This window comes from Gobio gobio (assembly GCF_949357685.1).
Source record: "Gobio gobio genome assembly, chromosome: 2".
In the NCBI taxonomy this organism is placed as follows: Eukaryota; Metazoa; Chordata; class Actinopteri; order Cypriniformes; family Gobionidae; genus Gobio; species Gobio gobio.
This window is the reverse complement of record NC_137098.1, coordinates 30573570-30593497: the sequence shown is the minus strand read 5'-3', so window position 1 is coordinate 30593497 and position 19928 is coordinate 30573570. Positions and strand designations below refer to the sequence as shown.

Here is a 19928-nt window from a genome sequence, read left to right as displayed (position 1 = left end):
GACCCCTTTAATGCGAAGAAAATTATTCAGAAACGCGTATGGGTGTGCAATATCAGTCCCAACATAATGTTCAATGCGACGTATGTTCACATCATGTTTAGCAATGCAGAGGTAGAGTTACGCACCCATTGCAGTTCTTCGCAATAATGAAAGTTAATTATTTGCATCCATTTTAAGCCTTGCCAGTTTAACTTTTTATTTGCACGCTGTTCTGAAATTTCTGAGCACACACACACTAAAAGCCTGTCACACAGCGTGTGAGTACCAAACTTATTGGGCGTGAACTGTCAAATACACACAAGGTTTACATATAGACACGGTTGTTTATCTTAAGTAAATGGAAACAGTTTGGATGCATGTTGGTATATTAGATATGTGCATTAAGTCTTAAGGTTCAAAATGCTTTTGTCTTGCACTGGATCCACTTGCGCTACTGATGTGAGAAATAGAACATAGCATCTGTTTACTGTCGGCTATTTGACGTGTGTCCAATGTGGTCAGAATCGCTGATTTTAATGGGTTCCATGTGCTTTTGGCATGACTTGTCACGCTGTTCGCAACCGGTGTACTAGACAGAGTGTAACCTGCCAATTATTCCAATGTGAATAGAATCCACTGTGTATAATTTTCCATAGCAATGACTATTTACTTCAATGTTTCTGTCAGCTTTCTGTAGCGCAGCTGCCAAACTTCCAGTGGAAACAAGGGCGTTTAGCATTCAGACACAAAAATGTATATGAGCACTTCTTGTTTGCTGATTGGCTGTAGTTTGTACGTTAAGGTTCAATGCCAAATTACTGAAGCGTTTATTCTACACTCATAAATATAATTTCTATTCACATGGCTTCTTTGCTCCTTGGGAAGCTAATGATAACTGTTTATTCAAATCAAATCTGTTAGACCTAGATGACCCGCTGGCCCAAAAAAGCTTGAGAACCATTGTTATATTGTGTTTGTCATATTATTTGTAATTTGAATCTTTGTTCTTAATTTTAATAACAAATATAAACTAATGAAATAAAATAAATTGAAATGTTGGTCGTATCCCCCACCCCTACTTTTGCCTAAATGGTCTGTCAATATTTTGAAAAAGAATTGTGATAAGATCATGGATCGTGATCCTGCCCGAAAAAAATTGTGATATGATATTTTTGCCATATCACCCATCCCTAAACACAAGTTTATTTTTCCCAGGGTGTGTTGCCACATCTTTTCAACTGGTCTCAGAGTAACCTTGTCATCCAATGGCATACGGTAGATTTCATGACCACTGAAAGATCCCTGTGTCTCATCTTCTATGGAGCCTGACCAGGAGATAACTGTGTGGCTGACCAGTCTGCACCTGCCCCAATATGCCCCCAGCTTTGCCCAGGCTGGCTACCGTTGCTTTAAGGACCTCAGGAACCTAACTGAGGAGAAGCTTCTCGAGGTGGACTATATTCCCACAGGACACCGGCGGAGGATCTTAAGCAGCCTGGAGACCGTGATGGTGGAAGCAGATGGAAATAAAAGTTCTATAAAAGTACCAGTGAGGAGAAAGCCGATTCCAAGGCCTAGACAAGTGTTTCCCAAGGATAGGCAGAGGGGAACATCTTGTCAGCACCCCCAGGGCAGTAATATCCGGCTAGCGACTAGCCAAACTGTTCCTGCAAGGACTATTGCTGACTCAGAGCGGATGGCCATTGGTTGTCAAACGCTTCCTAGTCAAACACGTCATGCGGTTTCCTCCAGCTCTAGCTCCGCCTCTGAGCATGGCAGCAGCGACTCACTGGAGAACTTTTCAGAAGAACCTATTCCAGATGAGAATGACTTTCCCTCAGAAGGAGCTTATGTAGGGTTTCAAGGAGAAATGGTTGAAAATGAAATATATGAGGAGAGCCCCTTTATTAATGTACCCTCTGAGCCGAGGTCCACCCGCTCCTTTAAGCTACGACACAGGCCTGTACCAGAGATCCCTGAACATCCCTTCAAACCTCCTTATGACTGGTGAGTAAATATACAAATTAATATGAATGAAAATGTTTTTATTTGTTAATTAGTTTTGCACCAAAATGAAGTATTATTGTTTTTTTTTAAATATATATTTTAATGTTTCTGGCTTTATTTGGATAGTATAGCTGGAGAGAGTACAGGAAACAAAGTGGGAGAGAAAGGGGGTGGGGTCAGGAAAGCACAAATAAAACATAGCTGATTCATTCAATGATTTTGTTCCTCTAAAACTATTATGGTCCAAAATTAATTATTTTTGCTGTTTCGGTTGCTGCAGAACCTGCAATTGTTTGGCAAAACTAGTGGTACTTGGTGTCACAGCGGCTTTGTGAACGCCAGCATATGTCATTAGGATCTTATTTACAATGAAACTGAATGTCTGAAACATTTTGTGATGGGAAATTGAGACATAATGCTGTTTGTACACAAGCACTCAAGGAATTACGTTTATATTAATTTATATTAAGTTAATTTATATATTGTTAGAAATTAGCCTTAGCAAAACAACAGAGTTGGCCATTTCATTCCAAAATACTATTTATTTATTTACATCAGCATTTTCACCAATGCTATTGGCATGTGTTGGAAATGACATTGTGGTCTATATGTTCATGATTTCCAGAAATAACTGACACAAATTGCAGAACTCATGTATCACAGGTGTATATAAACTGCAGGACATTGCTGGTAGACAAATTGAAGTGTTTTGAGTTTATAAGACTAAAAGTGCCCATAATTGAAGAAACACTTCAGTACTTCTCCCAAGGGATCCTTATCGTTTAGTGATCGGTCTTCATTCGAGTGTCACAGAATGGGACTGTAAAATGTTGTGTGGTTTTTCTATCCATTCATTAAGACATTCACAAAACATTTACACATTTATCCTCACAAATGTGTGTGCAGGAATGGGGCCGCACACAACAACACTGACCATCTCACAAGGTCTGAGGGACCCGTCTGCCCCACAAGCAGTCAAGAAGGTACACTATGGTTCACTTTATTTCAGTTTTAGTGGTTTATATCTTTTGTTCTGCTTCGTGATTGAGTCATTGAGATGTTTTTTTTTTTTTAAACTCTTTTAAAATAAATGGGATTTCGAATATAAATTGGGAAAGAGACAAATCCAGTACTGTAGTCTCTCAATGGAATTTGCTCTTATCTCCGTATGCATGTATGTGGAGAAGCCTAGTTTGCCAAACCTACAGCTACTTGCTTTTGTGTCTTTGAAAGCACCTTTGGCTTTGAAATGTTTGCGTCTCCATTCTGAACATGTCGCAGTGTTTGTAATTGCTGCGGGAAAGGTACTTTTAGTGTCCTAGAGGAATAGTTTGGAAATTATTTGCAAGTTGTCTGTTGTCTGTGCGTGTGTGTGTAGTCGAGAATTTTGAAGTTACACTGAAGTCAGAAACCTGACTTACAGTAGGTGTAAAAGTAGTTTAATAATGCATGTCTACAACATCTACAACCTAATTCTGTTCTTACTCTCGTGAGACTTAAATGTAATGGAAAGGTAGATTAAGTTTTAGAGAAAAAGTTTTAGGTACTCCAACTAAAAAGTATAGACTGTGACAAGGGAATTAGTTTGCAACAGAGAAGAACTTGATGATTAGAGAATACGCTGAGAAAAATCAATGTTTAATCTATGGTTTATAATATTTTGGTACCTTCAAGTTAAGGATGACAGCATAGAGGGGGCAAAAAAGGACTGTGATATCCCACATTCATTTACAAAATGCTCACTGAGCAATTTACACAAGGTTCTTGTTGAAGATGGATAAAACAGGGCAGAGAGGGAGAAAAAGAGAGCGAGCGTATCATCTGTAGTTAGAAGGTCATCTCTTGAAAATGATAAACGATGACACTGATCTGAAATGACACCACAGCTACTGGGTTAAGATGTGATACAATACAGTACAGTTCTATCATAGATAACATAGCGGCGTCTAGATCAAACACCCTACAGTAGGGTCTTATCTTTCAGGGGGGCCTGTCTATTAGCTATATATCTATGTGTGTGTCCGTCCGGAGGGAACAGTCTGGGATTCATGCTGCCCCTTACTGTCTCTGCAGAGATATGGTGGTCATTTGTCACCTTGACAACTAGTCACCCAAGCTGCTCCCTCTTTGGTACATTTTCTAAGCTGGCTGCACTAAAGGACAATGTGTGGGATCTCATTTTATGCTTGTTCTTTTCTTTCTCATGCCTCGTTCTTTCTTTCTTACTCTTTCCCCTTTGCCCTCCTCATAGACTCACACCACCAAAACCACAACCTGTTTTGTCATAATGACTCTTTCCTCTTGTAATTACAGAACCGGTTCAAACGCCCCTGTCCCCCATTTCCCCATATGGAGAGCTTTTTCTGTACAATTCAGCAGAAAGTGAATTGGTAAGTGAATACAAAAAATGCCTGTCCTGGATTTTTTTGCACTGAAATGAATGACATATTATCAGTGGTGAAATCACATGCTAATGAACTCGCATGTAGAGCATATTCCGATTTCTAACACCAGTTCTTCATGAGTTATAGTTTCAGTAAGGGTGCTGTTACACCTGGCTAGTTTGGAGCATTTGTTTTCAAAACCTGGTGCGCTTTCTACCTTAATTCAGTTCGTGATTTGGCAGTCACTTTCAGATCCACACTGAAATAATCAGGCTGAACGGTGTGGTCTCACCTTATTGAAAACAAACTTTTGATTGGTTTGCTTGTGATGAGAAAGCAATCCGACCTAAAGGTCCAAGCAACCAAACTGTCATAATTCACAATGGGAAATGTTACTTAAAGCAGCAGTGTCTAATTCTATATGTGAGCACATTACTTAGTGCAGTTGAAAACCAGAAATCACCTCTTCATCTTAAAGTGCCACTGCTCTACAAAACAGGTGCATTGCAAAATTACTTTCCCAAAAAAGCCTTGATTCCCGCTCTTACTTATAAATTATATGTAACATTTTGGTATGCTTCGAAAGGTTTCCCTGTGAAAGCTAAACAAACAATGGAGAAAATGCAACGTAAAGATTTAAGTCTGCATTTTGGTCTACAGGTCTGAAAATGCCCCAAGACATACATACAGTGGCATGAAAAAGTATGTGAACCGCTTGCAGAATCTGTGAAAAATGGGAATAATTTTGCTCGCCTTGCTCTGTTCAGTGATGCGCGCTCGTGACGTAATTACGTTGAAAAGGTCACGCTAGACCGCGCGCATCACTGAACAGAGCAAGGCGAGCATTTGTGTTTCTAAAACTTAAACTTTATTTATTTAAAAAAAAATGACAGATCGTTTCGCTAGATAAGACCCTTATTGATCGTCTGGTACCGTTTGATGTGGTTTAAAGCCCTTTTGAAGCTGTACTGAACCTCTCATTTGGACCTTGAACCGTTTGGGGTCTATTGACTTCCATTATATGGAGAAATATCCTGAAATGTTTTCATCAAAAATCTTCATTTCTTTTCGACTGAAGACAGAAAGACATGGATATCTTGGATGACAAGGTGGTGAGTAAATTATAAGCAAAAGTTTATTTGAAAGTGAACTAATCCTTTAAAATCATACAGTCATTACTGGAGAGGTTTCAAATATGAAAAAGAGGCTGGAAAACTGAAGAATGTGCAGGACCTGAAGGATTTTTCTGAAGAACATTGGGCAGTTTAACTGCTGAGGACAAACACGGGACTCGTGAACAACCATCACAAAACAAAAAAACAGCCGTGAATCATCCAGGGAGCGACACACACCACTGAGAATCAATGGTTCATAAACTTTTTATCAGGGTTATTTTAATAAATTCAGCTATTTTTTGTCTTGTGGACTATATGTAAATTTTTTTATGTAAAATATCTTATTAAGGACAGTACTAAATAAAAAATAACAAGCATTTTGTATGATCCCTCTTATTTAGTTAAAATTATTCCCATTTTCACAGATTCTGCAAGCGGTTCACATACTTTTTCATGCAACTGTAAAAGGGGTGAATGGTATCAAAACACAACTTAGAAAATAGGCTTGCTCTTACTTATAGTTCATAGAAGTGTTTAGAAGTGTATTGTTGAGTTTCATCTTGCTTGTATTTGTTTTCCAGGATTTGGGCAAAGATGTAATGTCCTATCAAGGAGTAAAAGAGAACCTGGAAAAGCAGACATCGAGGTAAACAGTGTGGTGAACTTTAGTGTCCTTTAGCTTGGACTTCAGCAACCTAATTCTAAAATAAGGCTCACACTGTGAGCCTTAGTGCTCAATTCCGATTTATTGCTCTGATAAAAAATGTTTTGTATATATTCAGATTGTTGTTTTAAATGTGGCCAATATCAGATTCCAGTGCGAACAGATCATGGTCATGAACTGACCCTCATGCGCAAAAGAATGATAAAAAGACGTTCCTAGCACACTGTCATACGGAAGTAAACACAGAGGACATTAAAGTAAGCTATTTACGGATTTATTTATAGTGCGATCTGCTACTGAAGCCAGAGAATTTATACGCTGGCAATATTAAAAAAACTAAGACGAGGAAGCGAGAAAAGAGAGCAGATTTTTTAAACATTTGATACGTGCCCTCATGTTTTGCTTGAATAGAGCTGTTACTGTAATACTTATGAGTTCTGACACATCACTGTCCTTCAACTGACTACTTTTTGCAACTGTCCTGATAACGTTGAGTATGTAAAATCTTTAAAGTGACTCCCATGAGCCCAGAATTTTGACGAATGTTGCTCTAGAGTAGGGGTAGAGAACATTGATCCTAGAGAGCCACTGTCCTGCAGAGTTTAGCTCCAACACTGAAAAAAAACAATCACCTGCCTGTAAACTCTACAGGGCAGTGACAGATGATCAACGTTCCCTACCCCTGCTCTAGAGTGACATAAAAGTTTCATGAATTCCGGTATGACTGTTTTGATTGTGGTCGCATTTCAAAACATCTGCCCTGTATCAGATTTAGGAGCACATATGGAAGTGGCCCAAATCGGAATTGAAAAGATCAGATTCCATGTGGTTTGTGCTGTTCACACTGTCATGAGAAAAACAAAGCCACAGTCACAGATGAGCAGGGGCCTATACCATGAAGCCGGTTTAGCTAGCTAGCCAGATATGTTTAAGCTTAGTTTGTGCCAATCCTGGGTTTTAGGTACCATTAAAGTGGTTTGGCTTTTAGCAGTGTTCATCTCCATAGTAACTTACGCTCCACAGCTAACCTGCTCCAGGGCAGGTTATGTTCTGTATAAGAGATCTCAAACTGAAATTGGACCAATCAGCTGTGAGCAAAGTGACACACCTCTGATGCAATAAAGACACTCCTTCTGTTTCTACTCCAAATTAAAGGTCACTAGCTAATGGCTATTAAAGACTTAAGCCTCTGGCTTTTAACAATGCTTATTTAAAATAATAATAATTTTGAATTATTTAAATATAATTTATCTAATTATTATACCCTTAATCAATTACACATGTATAATTTGAGTAAATCAATCATTAATAGGCATTTTGTTAATATTAAACTAAATAGCCTATATAAAGGTCATACAAATAAGCTTTAAATTCAATAACTAAATCTATAAAGAATTACATGTGAGCATAAATGTTCAATTCTCTCTATATATCAACTAAACTAACTTCATAACTTTTACTTGCATTGACGTATAAGATTTTTCTTAAAGTTGTCCTTGACAGCTCTTTTCTTCTGTGTAAATTTGTTTAAATTCTTAATATTTTTCAATCATGTATATTCTGCAGAAGAGAGAAATGAATCTCACTGCTTTTCTCATGAGAAGTGAATCTCAGTTTCACTGATCCACAGCATGTGATTGGCTGTTCACTGCTGATGTCACAGCTAAACTCCTAAACTCAGGATCAAAGCCTGAGTTGACAGAGAAAGCTGATGATCAGCATCATGGGACCAACAAAGCCTGAATAGATTGGTTTGGTTTTGTCAACTCGAAACTAATCCTGTAACCCTGAGTTTGTTAAACTACCATCATGGTACAGGCCCCAGATTTGGGCCACATTTACCTGCGGTCTAAACGCAGCCTAATAAACTTTGATGCGTGCTGGTTTTTGTGAATGTAACACACAGTTTGTTGATTTTTCAAATGCCCTATTGTGGTATTGTGTCCCATTCAGTAATTAATTATCAATTATTCTCTACATATCCTCATCAAAATGATCTATTCTTAAAGGGATTAGTTCACTCCAAAATTTCACTCTCCTTCACATTCACCCACCTTCACGTTCTAAATTTGTATGACTTGTATTTTTGAAAGAAGGTGATAACCAAATGTTGGTTACCATTAACTATTGTAAAAAAAAAAAAAAAAAAAAAACCACTTATCAAAATAGAAATGTATCAAAATATATTATTTTATGTTCATTTGAAGAAAGTCAGTCATACAGTATGTTGGAACGACAAAAGGATAACTTAATGAGAGAATTTTAAATTTTTGGGTGAACTATCCCTCTAACACTAAATATGGTCATCTTTTAAAACAAAAGCAATGAATCAAAAGTATTCTTTATTAATAGAAATTAAATGAAGCTTCTTGTTAGTATTTAGCCTTATTCTTATGCCAACTTATGCTTGGTTTTTCTTCTTCTTCTTCTTCTTCTTTTTTTTTTTAGAAACAAGCAGACACAACCCAAAGCACAAAATAACAAGCAAGACCTTTCCAAGCAATATGTTGATGATGATGGTGGTGATGATGATGATGATGATGATGATGATGATTACGCCACTCTCCAAGCATCGACACTTAGTCAGCGATTGGCTAATGAAAGCTCTTCTAATAATCCTACACCTCCTGCTCTTCTCTTGAGTACTGGACCATCATCTGTGGCCCACCCACAAACCGATGTGAATGACATATACAGTATGGCACTGGATGACCGACCCCCTCAAATCGAAGTTTCCATTTCTCCCTACGCCTGTTTCTATGGGACCCGTAACTCTGCTGCCAAAGCAGGCTGGCTGGACAAACTCTCCCCTCAAGGGTAAGGACCATACGAGCCTCTGTTTGATGCTCTTTTCTTTTAGGGTTATTCTTGAAAATGCTGTCAGTCGAGTACTAAAACACATGTCAAAGTATCAATGTTAAGGAATAATCACAAAAAAGAGTTTTTCTTCTGTGGAACACAAACGGTGCACTTCATGCTGCTTTTTGCCATACAGTGCATGGAGACCATACTGCATGACTCATGCATCACATTTCAAGTCTTCTAAAGCCACACAACAGCGGGAAGCTGTACTCTAGCTGTAAGCTGACTGTGAAGTGCCCAATGTTCTGCTGTTTTGAAGCTGGAAGCTGTTTTGAATCCACCATAGAGTCCCATTACACAACACACATTTCATATTTAACAGCATTGATTGCTAATTGCTCCAGTTCTAAGAGCAGTAATGTGCTCCCTCTGACCACATGACCTGCTGCTTGACATTTCATTTGTTCAAATTCAAAGAATTAAATTATGTTGAATTGTTGATATCTTGATCAACTTGACATCACATTTTGAGTCAATTAACACTTAGTCATTGTGGACTGTAATTGCAAAGTGGCCTCATTCTGTTCATTGGCTTTCTGAAATGAATGAAAGTTTGTCATATATAAACATGATCATATTGAGATGAAGGCAACAGTCTCTGGTTTCTCTTTCAGTTTAACTTTTTTATTTCCATTTGTATGTTATAGCTTGGAAAATGTTACCTAAGACCTCCTCCTTGTTCAAAAGTTTGGGGACAGTAAGATAAAAATGATGCATTCAGCAAAGATGCATTCAATTCAAAAGTATATAACTTTTACATTATTAGAAATTGTCAAATAACTGCCAATAAGAAGTTTCTTGAGCACCAAATCATCATCATATAATGATTTCTGAAGGATCATGTGACACTAAAAAAAGCTGCATTTTCAGCATAATTACTCCAGTCTTCACAGTAATTTTGATTAAATAAATGTAGCTTAAGACTTCTTTCAAAAACAAACAAACAAACAAACAAAAAAACGTACCGACTCTGCAAACTTTTGAACAGTAGTGTATGAATCATTTGATATATTTGAACGCAAGCGTTCAATACTTTAACAGGGGCAGGCATAAAGCTACAGCAAATTTCACACTTTATTTTTGGTATTAGTTTTTATTCATGCTAAACCCACTGTTAAAACCAGCCTTCCTGTTTTAGTTTTTGTTCTCTTCCTCTTTGTATGACTACTAGTTGACACCACAATGCCAGTGGTAGCAGTGGCCACAATTATTCATTTTGGCCCTGATAAACCCTGATGACAGTCATTTTAATCTTGTTACATGAATATTGTTGTGAAACACCTCACAACAATATCACATTAGTTTTTGTCAACATGACACTTTGCATTTTGTACTTGTAGGAATTGCGTCTTTCAGAGAAGATGGGTGAAGCTTGAAGGAGGAAATCTCACTTACTACAACAGCGATAAGGTGACGCACCCATATTGGCTAATTTTCACACACACCAGGGCTCTGCTATGTCATGTTCTTGAATCAGTTTGAGTGGGGAGAGCTGTGACAACTCAGCATGTACAATCAGTCTAAAGTATCTCAGAATGTCCAAACTGCTGCAAATCCCTCTTTTAATTTCCACTTGCAGTGGGATAAAACTAAAACGATCCTCTGTAGCTGTCGACTGTCACTCTCACTCTTTTTGCAGATATAGATAGTATTATCACAGTAGGACAGAAATCGCACTAGATGCAGGAAGTCATCAGTGTGAAATAGTGGGGGTAGAGGACGCTCAAATAGAAATAGAGGAGGCTTTGGGTGCACCTCTGTGTACCATGCTCTTGTCTTTCTTTTAGTCCTTTTAAGCCTAATCAAAAGAGGACCATCAGCTACACACACTTTTTATAGGTTATATAGCGATGAGCAAAAACATTATGACTGCCAAAACGGATATATATATATATATATATATTGGGACATCTGCCTTTACATGCACTTTAATGACATCCCATTCTTAATCTATTGGCCAGAGGAGAACTGGCACCCCGACTGAGCCTGGTTTCTTCCAAGGTTTATTTTTCTCCATTAGGTCACCTAATGGGGTTTTGGTTTCCTTGCCACTGTTGCCTCTGGCTTGGCGTGCTCAGTAAATTTTTCAACTAAACATCGAAATAAATCTAAATAATAAACTAAATTAACCATTTAAACTAAATTACTGATCGAATTATTGATCTAAAGCCCACACTGTCACTGTATGATAATTGAAATGAACTGATGACATCAGCGTTTTTTCCAGAATGGCTATACAGCTGAAAAAAATTATGCTGCATTATTTTCCTGTTTAACACTGTAAAGCTGCTTTGAAACAATCTACATTGTTAAAAGCGCTATATAAATAAAGTTGACTTGACTTGACTTGACTTGACTATAGGGTTTAATATGGAGTTGGCCCACCCTTTGCAGCTATAACAGCTTCAATTCTTCTGGGAAGACTTTCCACAAGGTTTAGGAGTGTGTTTATGGGAGTTTTTGACCATTCTTCTAGAAACACATTTGTGAAGTCTAGCACTGATGTTGGACGAGAAGTCCTGGCTCGCAGTCTCTGCTCTAATTCATCCCAAAGGTGTTTTATTGGGTTGAGGTCAGGACGCTGTGCAGGCCAGTCAAGTTCCTCCACACCAAACTTTCTCGTCCGTGTCTTTATGGACCTTGCTTTGTGCTCTGGTGCGCAGTCATGTTGGAACAGGAAGGGGTCATCCCCAAACTGTTTCCACAAAGTTGGGAGCATGAAATTGTCCAAAATATATTGGTATGTTGAAGCATTAAGAGTTCCTTTCACTGGAACTAAGGGGCCAAGACCAACCCCTGAAAAACAACCCCACACAATGATCCCCTCTCCATCAAACTTTACACTTGGCACAATGCAGTCAGGCCTGTACCGTTCTGGCAACCGCCAAACCCAGACTCTAGAGTCCAGTGGCGGCGTGCTTTACACCACTGTATCAGACGCTTTGCATTGCACTTGGTGACGTATGGTTTGAATGCTGCTGCTAGGCCATGGAAACCCATTCCATGAAGCTCTCTACGCACTGTTCTTGAGCTACTCTGATGGCCACATGAAGTTTGGAGGTCTGTAGCTATTGACTCTGCTGAAAGTTGGAGACTTCTGCGCATTGTGCGCCTCAGCATGTGCTGATCCCTTCGTGGCTGAGTTGCTATTGTTCCCAATTGCTTCCACTTTGTTATAATACCACTAATAGTTGACCGTGGAATATTTAGTAGTGAGGAAATCTCACAAATGGAATTATTGCACCGGTGGCAACCTATCACGGTACCACACTTGAATTCACTGAGCTCCTGAGAGCAACCCATTCTTTCACAAATGTTTGTAGAAGCAGTCTGCATGCCTAGTGCTTGATTTTATAAACCTGTGGCCATGGAGGTGATTGGAACACCTGCATTGATGATTTGGAGGGTTGTCCCAATACTTTTGGCAATATAGTGTATATATAATGATAACGTTTGCTGTCTTAATCAGACGTTTTGTGTGAGTGGTGGCAAAACCAATCCTGCAGCCATGGATAAGTTAGGCCTCTGAGCAGTTTTTAGTGTGTTAATGTTTGGTTGCTGGATGGTTGCTTGCTTGCTTCCTTCTATATAATAATAATAGAGCAAAAGTGACCAATTTTCTTAAGAAAACTAAGGAAAGTTTCAAAGAAATTTTCCTCTAACTGATTGTCCTCAGCAGACACGTCCTCTCCCTAGTCTCTCTTCTCTGATTGAAATGGTTAATCTCAATCACTGCTCACTTCTTGACATCACATAATGATGTCATCAATCAGATACCTCCTTAAGCGTGGGAGAGAGGCAAGTACAACACTCCCACTGGTTTTCTTTAGGACCCTCGGGGGATGGAGGTCTCACCCCAAACTTACCTGGTGTTTCATCAACCTTGCGACCAGGTCTGCAACATCAGGGGATCCAAGTAACGCTTTCACAGACGTGTGTGTCACCTGTCGGTAGGCAGGGTGTGTGGAGATGTTTGGGTTGGGATCAGTTACCTCTTATCTGAAGTACAACTGTGTTGAAAACCCAGAAAAGCTCAAAAGTCCTCTGGGAGTGCCAGTGGAAAGCTTTCTCACCACCCACCCTCTGGTTTTGATGGTTGTAGTCATCCAGCTTAGGGCAAAAGTGAGCTTCCCATGACCTGCAATTTATACACTATTGGTTAAAAGTTGCATGGGAACAATTAAGAATGGTAATAGTTTACATTTTTGAAAGAAGTCTCTTGCTGAGCAAGGCTGCATCTATTTGATCAAATACACAAAACAGCAATGCAAAATGCTATTACAATTTAAAATACTATTTTTTATATTAATATATTTTAAAACGCAATTTTTCATGTAATGCAAAGCAGAATTTTCAGCAGATATTACTCCAGTCTTCAGCATCACATGATTCTAATATGCTGATTTGCTCTTTAAAAATGTAAAAAACAAACAACAAAAAAAAAACCTACCATTGAAAGGTTTTGGAGTAAGTACATTTTTGAAGAGAATTTAATACTTTTATTCAGCATGGACATATTAAATAGACCAAAAGTGACAGTAAAGACATATATAAAGTTACAGAGAATTTCTATTTCAAAGTTATTTTCAACTTTCTATTGATCAAAGAATCCTGAAAAATGTATTCCACCAAAAAAAACAGCAAAAACTGCTTTCAACATTTATAATATTAAGAACCATTGTTAATAATTGAGGACCAGTAATAATATTTGAGCATCAAATCATATTATACATTACATTTTAAAATATATTAAAACAGAAAACAGTTCTTTTAAATTGTCATACTATTTTACAATATTTCTCTTTTTACTCTAAATAAGTCAAATAAATGCAGCCTTGGTGTGCATAAGACATTTCTTTCAGACAAATACATTTTTTATTTTTATTTATTATTTTTTTTTACAGCTAGTGAATGACAGCTGATGTTTTAGAATACTACATTCAGCTGTGTGTTTTTGGCTAGTGTTAGACAATGCAAAAAAAAAAATGCAAATGCTTTATATTGATTTTTACTCCACATTTACAATACATTGAAGTCAGCTTACACACTTTACTCACTTGCATTAGCTCACCTCTGCCAGGTGGTGTCCCCATGGCTCCACTGCAGAACTAACCCAGCCCTAGTGAAAACAAAAGCTAATGGCATTACAGCACTCTCTGGGTTTCTGATCAAATGCAGACTTCATCAGTCAGTCCCTTCAACTCTATTGCATATTCAGATGTATGTATTCTTAATCATCAAAGTGCATGTATAGAACAATCTGCTGTGAGCATGACATGTCATCACAGATGCGCACAAGCCATACGAGTACATCCTGCTATAAACTTTCTGTGCACCATACGTCTTAGTTATGTGTGTGTTTGTATAAGCACACACCTACTTAAACCGTCTCTAAAGTCTTAATGGATGCGCTTGCATTTGCACATGTACTCTTCAAGCCCCCTTCATCATTCCGACCCTGAAAATTGTAATTATAATGAATAATTAACGGCAGCTTAGAGAGCGCCTCATTACTGCCACTTAGCTTCCTGTAAACATGCACACCTCTTCACTTTTATCCCCCTTTACTCTCTTCTGCTGCTGTCCAGATTTTAGACCGAGGAAGTCTCATTAAAATGCCAGCAAGTTCGCGGCCATAACATGGCTGCGGAGGGAAGGATGCAAAACTGGAGAAAAAGCGTGAGCGAGGAGTGAAATCCCGGAGAGAGGTGATGGCTGCCCCGTTCCATAATTAGGGTTAGCGGCAGCCATCGTTGTTAACATGCTGCCTTAATTTGAGAAGATGGTGCTCTCTCTGACCCCACTTTCTCTGTCTTTCTCGCTCGCAATCTCACGCTCCCTCTGCTTTGTGAGCTTCTCTTCCTTGATCCCTTGCTTCTTCACTCATTCTCTCTCTATCAAGCAATCCCCAAGCTATCCTATCCCTCTTTCTCATTCTCTCTGCTTTCTCGCTTTCTCTCCCTCATCCGCTCTCTTCAAGTCTATCTTTGGCATTACCTCTTCCATTTGCGCTAGCTGAGGAGGGGGTCCCTCACTAAATCTTCTCTTCTATTTCTGGATGGACGAGTTCTGGAAATAGTGCAAGGTCATCATAATAATTAACAGCCAACTGAAATGGACAAATGAATTTTTCTTTAATTTCCCCTCTGTCTCACTCTCTTCTCTTGCCTTTTTTCCTCTTGTCTATGTAGCTCACTCTAGCTCTGTTCCTAAACCCAGTGAACTTCTTCACTTCCTACTGTCTACATAGGCAGCTCTCTTCTAAGGCATCCTTACTGAAACAGAATGTTTTGGAACGACCTAAATAGGCAGCAACTTGTTCGTTGTACAAATAGCTCTCCATAAGAATCGACTAAACTGATTTCAATGAAAGCAAACATTATACTTCATCATAAATATACATAGTACACTCAAAATCTGGTAAAAATATTTTTTTCATATTTTTTAAAATAATTTTAGTTAAGTTTAGTTACTTTTTAAAATATATTTTTGTATTTTATGAATAAAATATTTATAGTATTATTTTATATTGTATACAGTACCGTGCAAACATTTGGGGTCAGTACAATAAAAAAAAAAGAAATGAATACTTTTATTCAGCAAGGATGCATTATTTGATCAAAAGTGACAGAAAATAAAATTTTAATCTTACAAAAAATATATATATTTTATATAGAAAAGTTATTTTAAACTTTCAAATAAATCTCAAATTGATTGAAACTGAAAAAGATGTATGGAACGCTACTTTAGTATTCGGCCAAAACAAGGTTGCTCAATGAAGATGTCTACCTTTTTAGAACAGACATGTCACCTATGTTGTCTAACACGTTACCTGCGTAGGTAGCTCACTAGGTTTCGAAACATAGCTCTTGTCTCCCTCTCATTCTCTCTCTTCATTTTCGGTTCTCCACACTATTTGCCCTTTTCTATCCATCACAGTCTGCTGTTTTAGAGCAACTGGAGTGCTGTGTATGAGTTCTGTAGACTAAAGGAGGTCTCACAGAGCTCTACTGCTGCTTTGGTGGCTTATGTTGGTTTGAAGCACACAGAGAGACCAAACACTCCTTTCTCTAAACAACTAGCTCTGTTTCCCTCATCTCTCCCCACAAAACATCAGACTATAAATACTGGAGTGCCAAGCCTGTTAGCTGGGGACTGGTATTAGGAATCAGGCCTGCTTGAGTGTGTGAGTGTGTGCTTGACTCAATCCCTCTTTTCTTTTTTTAAATAGAAAACAGATGTATTATGGCTGGATTTAGCTCTGTTGGAAACAGTGTATGAAAGTGATGTTACAATGTTTGTACACTTCCAGTCAAAAGTCAAAACCAGTCAAAAGTGTTGATGCATCTCCTCATTCACTCATTCATTTGCATTGCATTTTAAAATATTTGTGAAATTGTCAATTAACAAATAATAAAATAACAAATGTTTTGTTTTGGGGTTTTGTGTTTAGTTTTAATTTAGTTTTGTTTAGTTCTGTCTTTGGCTTGTTTTGAGGTTTTTGTTTTATTTTGTGTTTTATTTTTATTTTAGTTTTTGGGTTTAGTTTAGTTTTGTGGTTTTAGTTTTCTTTTGTTTGATAATTTTCTTTACATAGGTTTATAAGATGATGAGAGACACAAATTCAGTCAAGTGTGTCCAAATTTTGGACTGTTAGTTTGTCTGTCCATATCCACTTTGTTCTATGAATAATTTTTCTGTCTCACTCATTCCTTGCAGGAGATGTACTCGAAGGGCCTGATACCTATTTCAGCAGTTAAAAAAGCTCGCTCTCTGGGTGAAAATAAGTTTGAGGTGGTCACCTCTGTAAGAACCTTTGTGTTTCGGGCCGAGAAAGAAGGTGAGACTCTTTTCTGTCTATCTCACATTTCGACCCCCCCTTCACTAATCCTTTTTAAACCAATTCACTCACACTCTCGATCTTTTATCATCTTTCACTCGTATTTTTATCGTCTTACCATCTCTGCTATAAGATAAGATGCTCTGAGTAGATCTTTCACAGCACGCCGAATCAGAGAGAGAGTGAAAGTGAGAGTGAGAGAGAGAAGCCAGACTTGAGGAGAAGCTGAAACAACCGAGGCGATGCTATTGATAGCCTTAGATTTAATATACAGTGAACTGTACCCTGTTGGTACATATTGTTGCCACGCCATTGCCTGCATATTTTATGCGATATTTTTCGTAATATTCATTACTAAGCTGCAATGAAGCCTGATTTAAAGACAGTGAAAAGGCACGATTATGGTTTTAATGGAGAGACACGTGGTGTTTAAGGAGTACTCTGGTACTTTAACTGTAATTATTCATGATCAATTTAAAACCGTGTGAGCATTTAGTGGCTTTGAAAGTTAGTTATAGTTAGGGGTGCGAGGCCTGGTTGTGCTGTGTTAGTCGTAGGGGTGAGAAACACAGGGTACCTCACAATACGATACGATACACAATACATGGCTCAGTGATACTGATAATATCACGATACAGCAATTCTGCGTCTATATATTGATATATTGCTAGACAATCCTATAATGAGACATCACAAGATCTGTCTAACTATGTAAACAAAATGCTAGTAAAAAGGTTAAAGCTACACTGTGTAACTTTTTTAGTTTATTCTTATTGAGCACCAACTTGCAAAATAGCAGGGTGTTCAAATACTTATTTTCCTCACTGTATGTCGCACTGTACAGCCCTGCCTAAGACCATATATGATTTGTCATTATTTATAAATGGAGCAACTTGACTTTCTCAATGCCATTCAGACTGGTGAGATTATTTAGCTTATTCAGACACCTTGCAGTAAAAGCAGCAGTGCAAGGGTGAGGGGTTCACCTTGAGCCAATCAATTATCATGTTATTGACATGACCTTTTGCTTTCCCCACCGCAATTACTGTGGTAAATCTGTGGCTAATAGCACACTGTGTGCCATAGTGTCCTAGAATATCAGCAAATAATGGTCTCCTCAATACCTCCGTTCTCCCCAGCTCTTGTGTAGGGACCTCTGACCCATTTTAAGTGAATTACTCTGAGGGAAGTCAGTTTAGGCATGCATTTAACTGTACTTTCCACCATAAGAAGAATTCAGAGAGAGAGCACTGGTCCGATCTGCTCATGCATCTTTAAACAGCTTTATAGCAGTCTGAAAGAGTCATCAATCTTAAGATAAACACGAGAGGAGGAGAGAGAGAATGAGTGAGTGAATGAAGGAGCTGGAAGTGGGTGGTCATGGGATGAGCACAAAAGATAAGAATGAGAATTAGTGTTAGAGATCGAGCACACTGGGAATCATTTAGATGCACGTGTGTGTGTGTGTGTGTGTGCGTGTGTGTGTGTGTGCGCGCGCGTGTGTGTGTGTGCGCGCGCGTGTGTGCGTGTGTGTGTGTGTGTGTGTGTGTGTGTGCGTGTGTGCATTCGCAAACATTCATGACTGTGTACTCTTTCTAGGGCAGTCTTCAGTCATGATAGGTCTGTTTTTTCAGAGAAATATTTTGTTAATAACAATGTTTACCTGGAGAAAGGAAAAGAATATCTAGCAACCAAATTTCAAGGTTTCAGACTTTATAGTGCAGTTTGAAACTGTCTGTGAGGGTGTGTTGAAGCCATGGTCACTTTCAGTAATAACTAGGGCTGTAAAATGAAACACAATTTGTTAAACGCAGTTCATGTTTATTAGGAAAGTCAATATAATCTGCAGTCTTTGCTCGTGGGTGTTCAGTTCTCCTGTCAAGTTGTTTTGATTCAGTTATCTGAAACCAAAGCCACTTTTCCACCATTGGGCCGAACAGTTCTAAGAGCGGGAAGGAGCGGTTTGTTATATTTCCACTTGAGCTTGGTTCGGCACGGCAGAATTACAAACCTCTCTCGGCCCGTAATTCTCTAGCCAATCGCACTGAACCGTGCAAGTAGATTGCGTGTAGTGACGTTGCTACTCAGGATTGGTCTCTTGTCTGTTGCCTGGCTACCAGTTTCTCTGTAGCTGGCCAAGCACGCTATTTGAGCGAATAAACACATGTTAATAATAAAATGAAAAGAAAAATCTGATCATCCTCCATAACGCGGTCCCTATTTACATATCATTCTAATGTAAAGTATCAAGGCAACGATTGACGCATTTGTATAACATTCCAAAAAGCACTGTTATCAGCTTCACATTAGAAAATGAAGCCATATCTGTACAGGCTGGGCTGGATCAACACAGAATGGACACTTTAGATTATGGTCCAATTCTCACTATTAACTAACTATAACTACGACTTTTGCCTCTTTAAACTCCTAATTACTGCTTGTTAATAGTTAGTCAGGTAGTTACGTAGTTGTTAAGTTTAGGTATGGGATAGGATTAAGAGATGTAGAATACGGTCATGCAGAATAAGACATCAAGTCAAGCCATCTTTATTTATATAGCGCTCTTTATAATGCAGATTGATAATGTTCTATGTGTATGCTATAGTAAAGAGTGTTTTTAGTCTAGATTTAAACTGACAGAGTGTGTGTGCTTCCTGAACAATGCTAGGAAGACTGAACAATGCTAAGATCGACCGCCTGCAGTTGATTTTGATATTCTAGGTATTATCAACTGGCCAGAATTTTGAGACCGCAAAAGACGGGATGGAGTATAATGCGTTAAGAGCTCACTCAAGTACTGGGGAGCTAATCCATTTCGTGCTTTGTAAGTTATTAGTAAGATTTTAAAATGTATACGATGTTTAATAGGGAGCCAATGCAGTGTTGACAGAACCGGGCTTATATGGTCATACTTCCTGGTTCTAGTAAGAACTCGAGCTGCTGCGTTTTGGACCTGCTGGAGTTTATTAGTTAAGCGAAAAGAGCAATCACTTAGTAGAGCATTACAATAATCTAGCCTTGAGGTCATGAACGCATGAACTAACTGTTCAGCATTTTGCATTGAAAGCATATGCCGT

General features: G+C 38.4%; 1 protein-coding gene across 1 annotated transcript in view; it reads left to right on the top strand.

Moving 5' to 3' along the window:
• Positions 1 to 1263: 1263 nt before the first annotated feature.
• Positions 1264 to 19928, top strand: part of arap2 (ArfGAP with RhoGAP domain, ankyrin repeat and PH domain 2) — a gene marked incomplete at its 5' end in the record, with an annotated part of 106101 nt that continues 87436 nt past the window's right edge. Inside the window, 8 exon segments of the mRNA XM_079811202.1 lie at positions 1264 to 1275; positions 1277 to 1986; positions 2893 to 2969; positions 4300 to 4376; positions 6067 to 6131; positions 8598 to 8966; positions 10352 to 10421; positions 16731 to 16851. Coding sequence (XP_079667328.1) covers positions 1264 to 1275; positions 1277 to 1986; positions 2893 to 2969; positions 4300 to 4376; positions 6067 to 6131; positions 8598 to 8966; positions 10352 to 10421; positions 16731 to 16851 — 1501 coding nt within the window.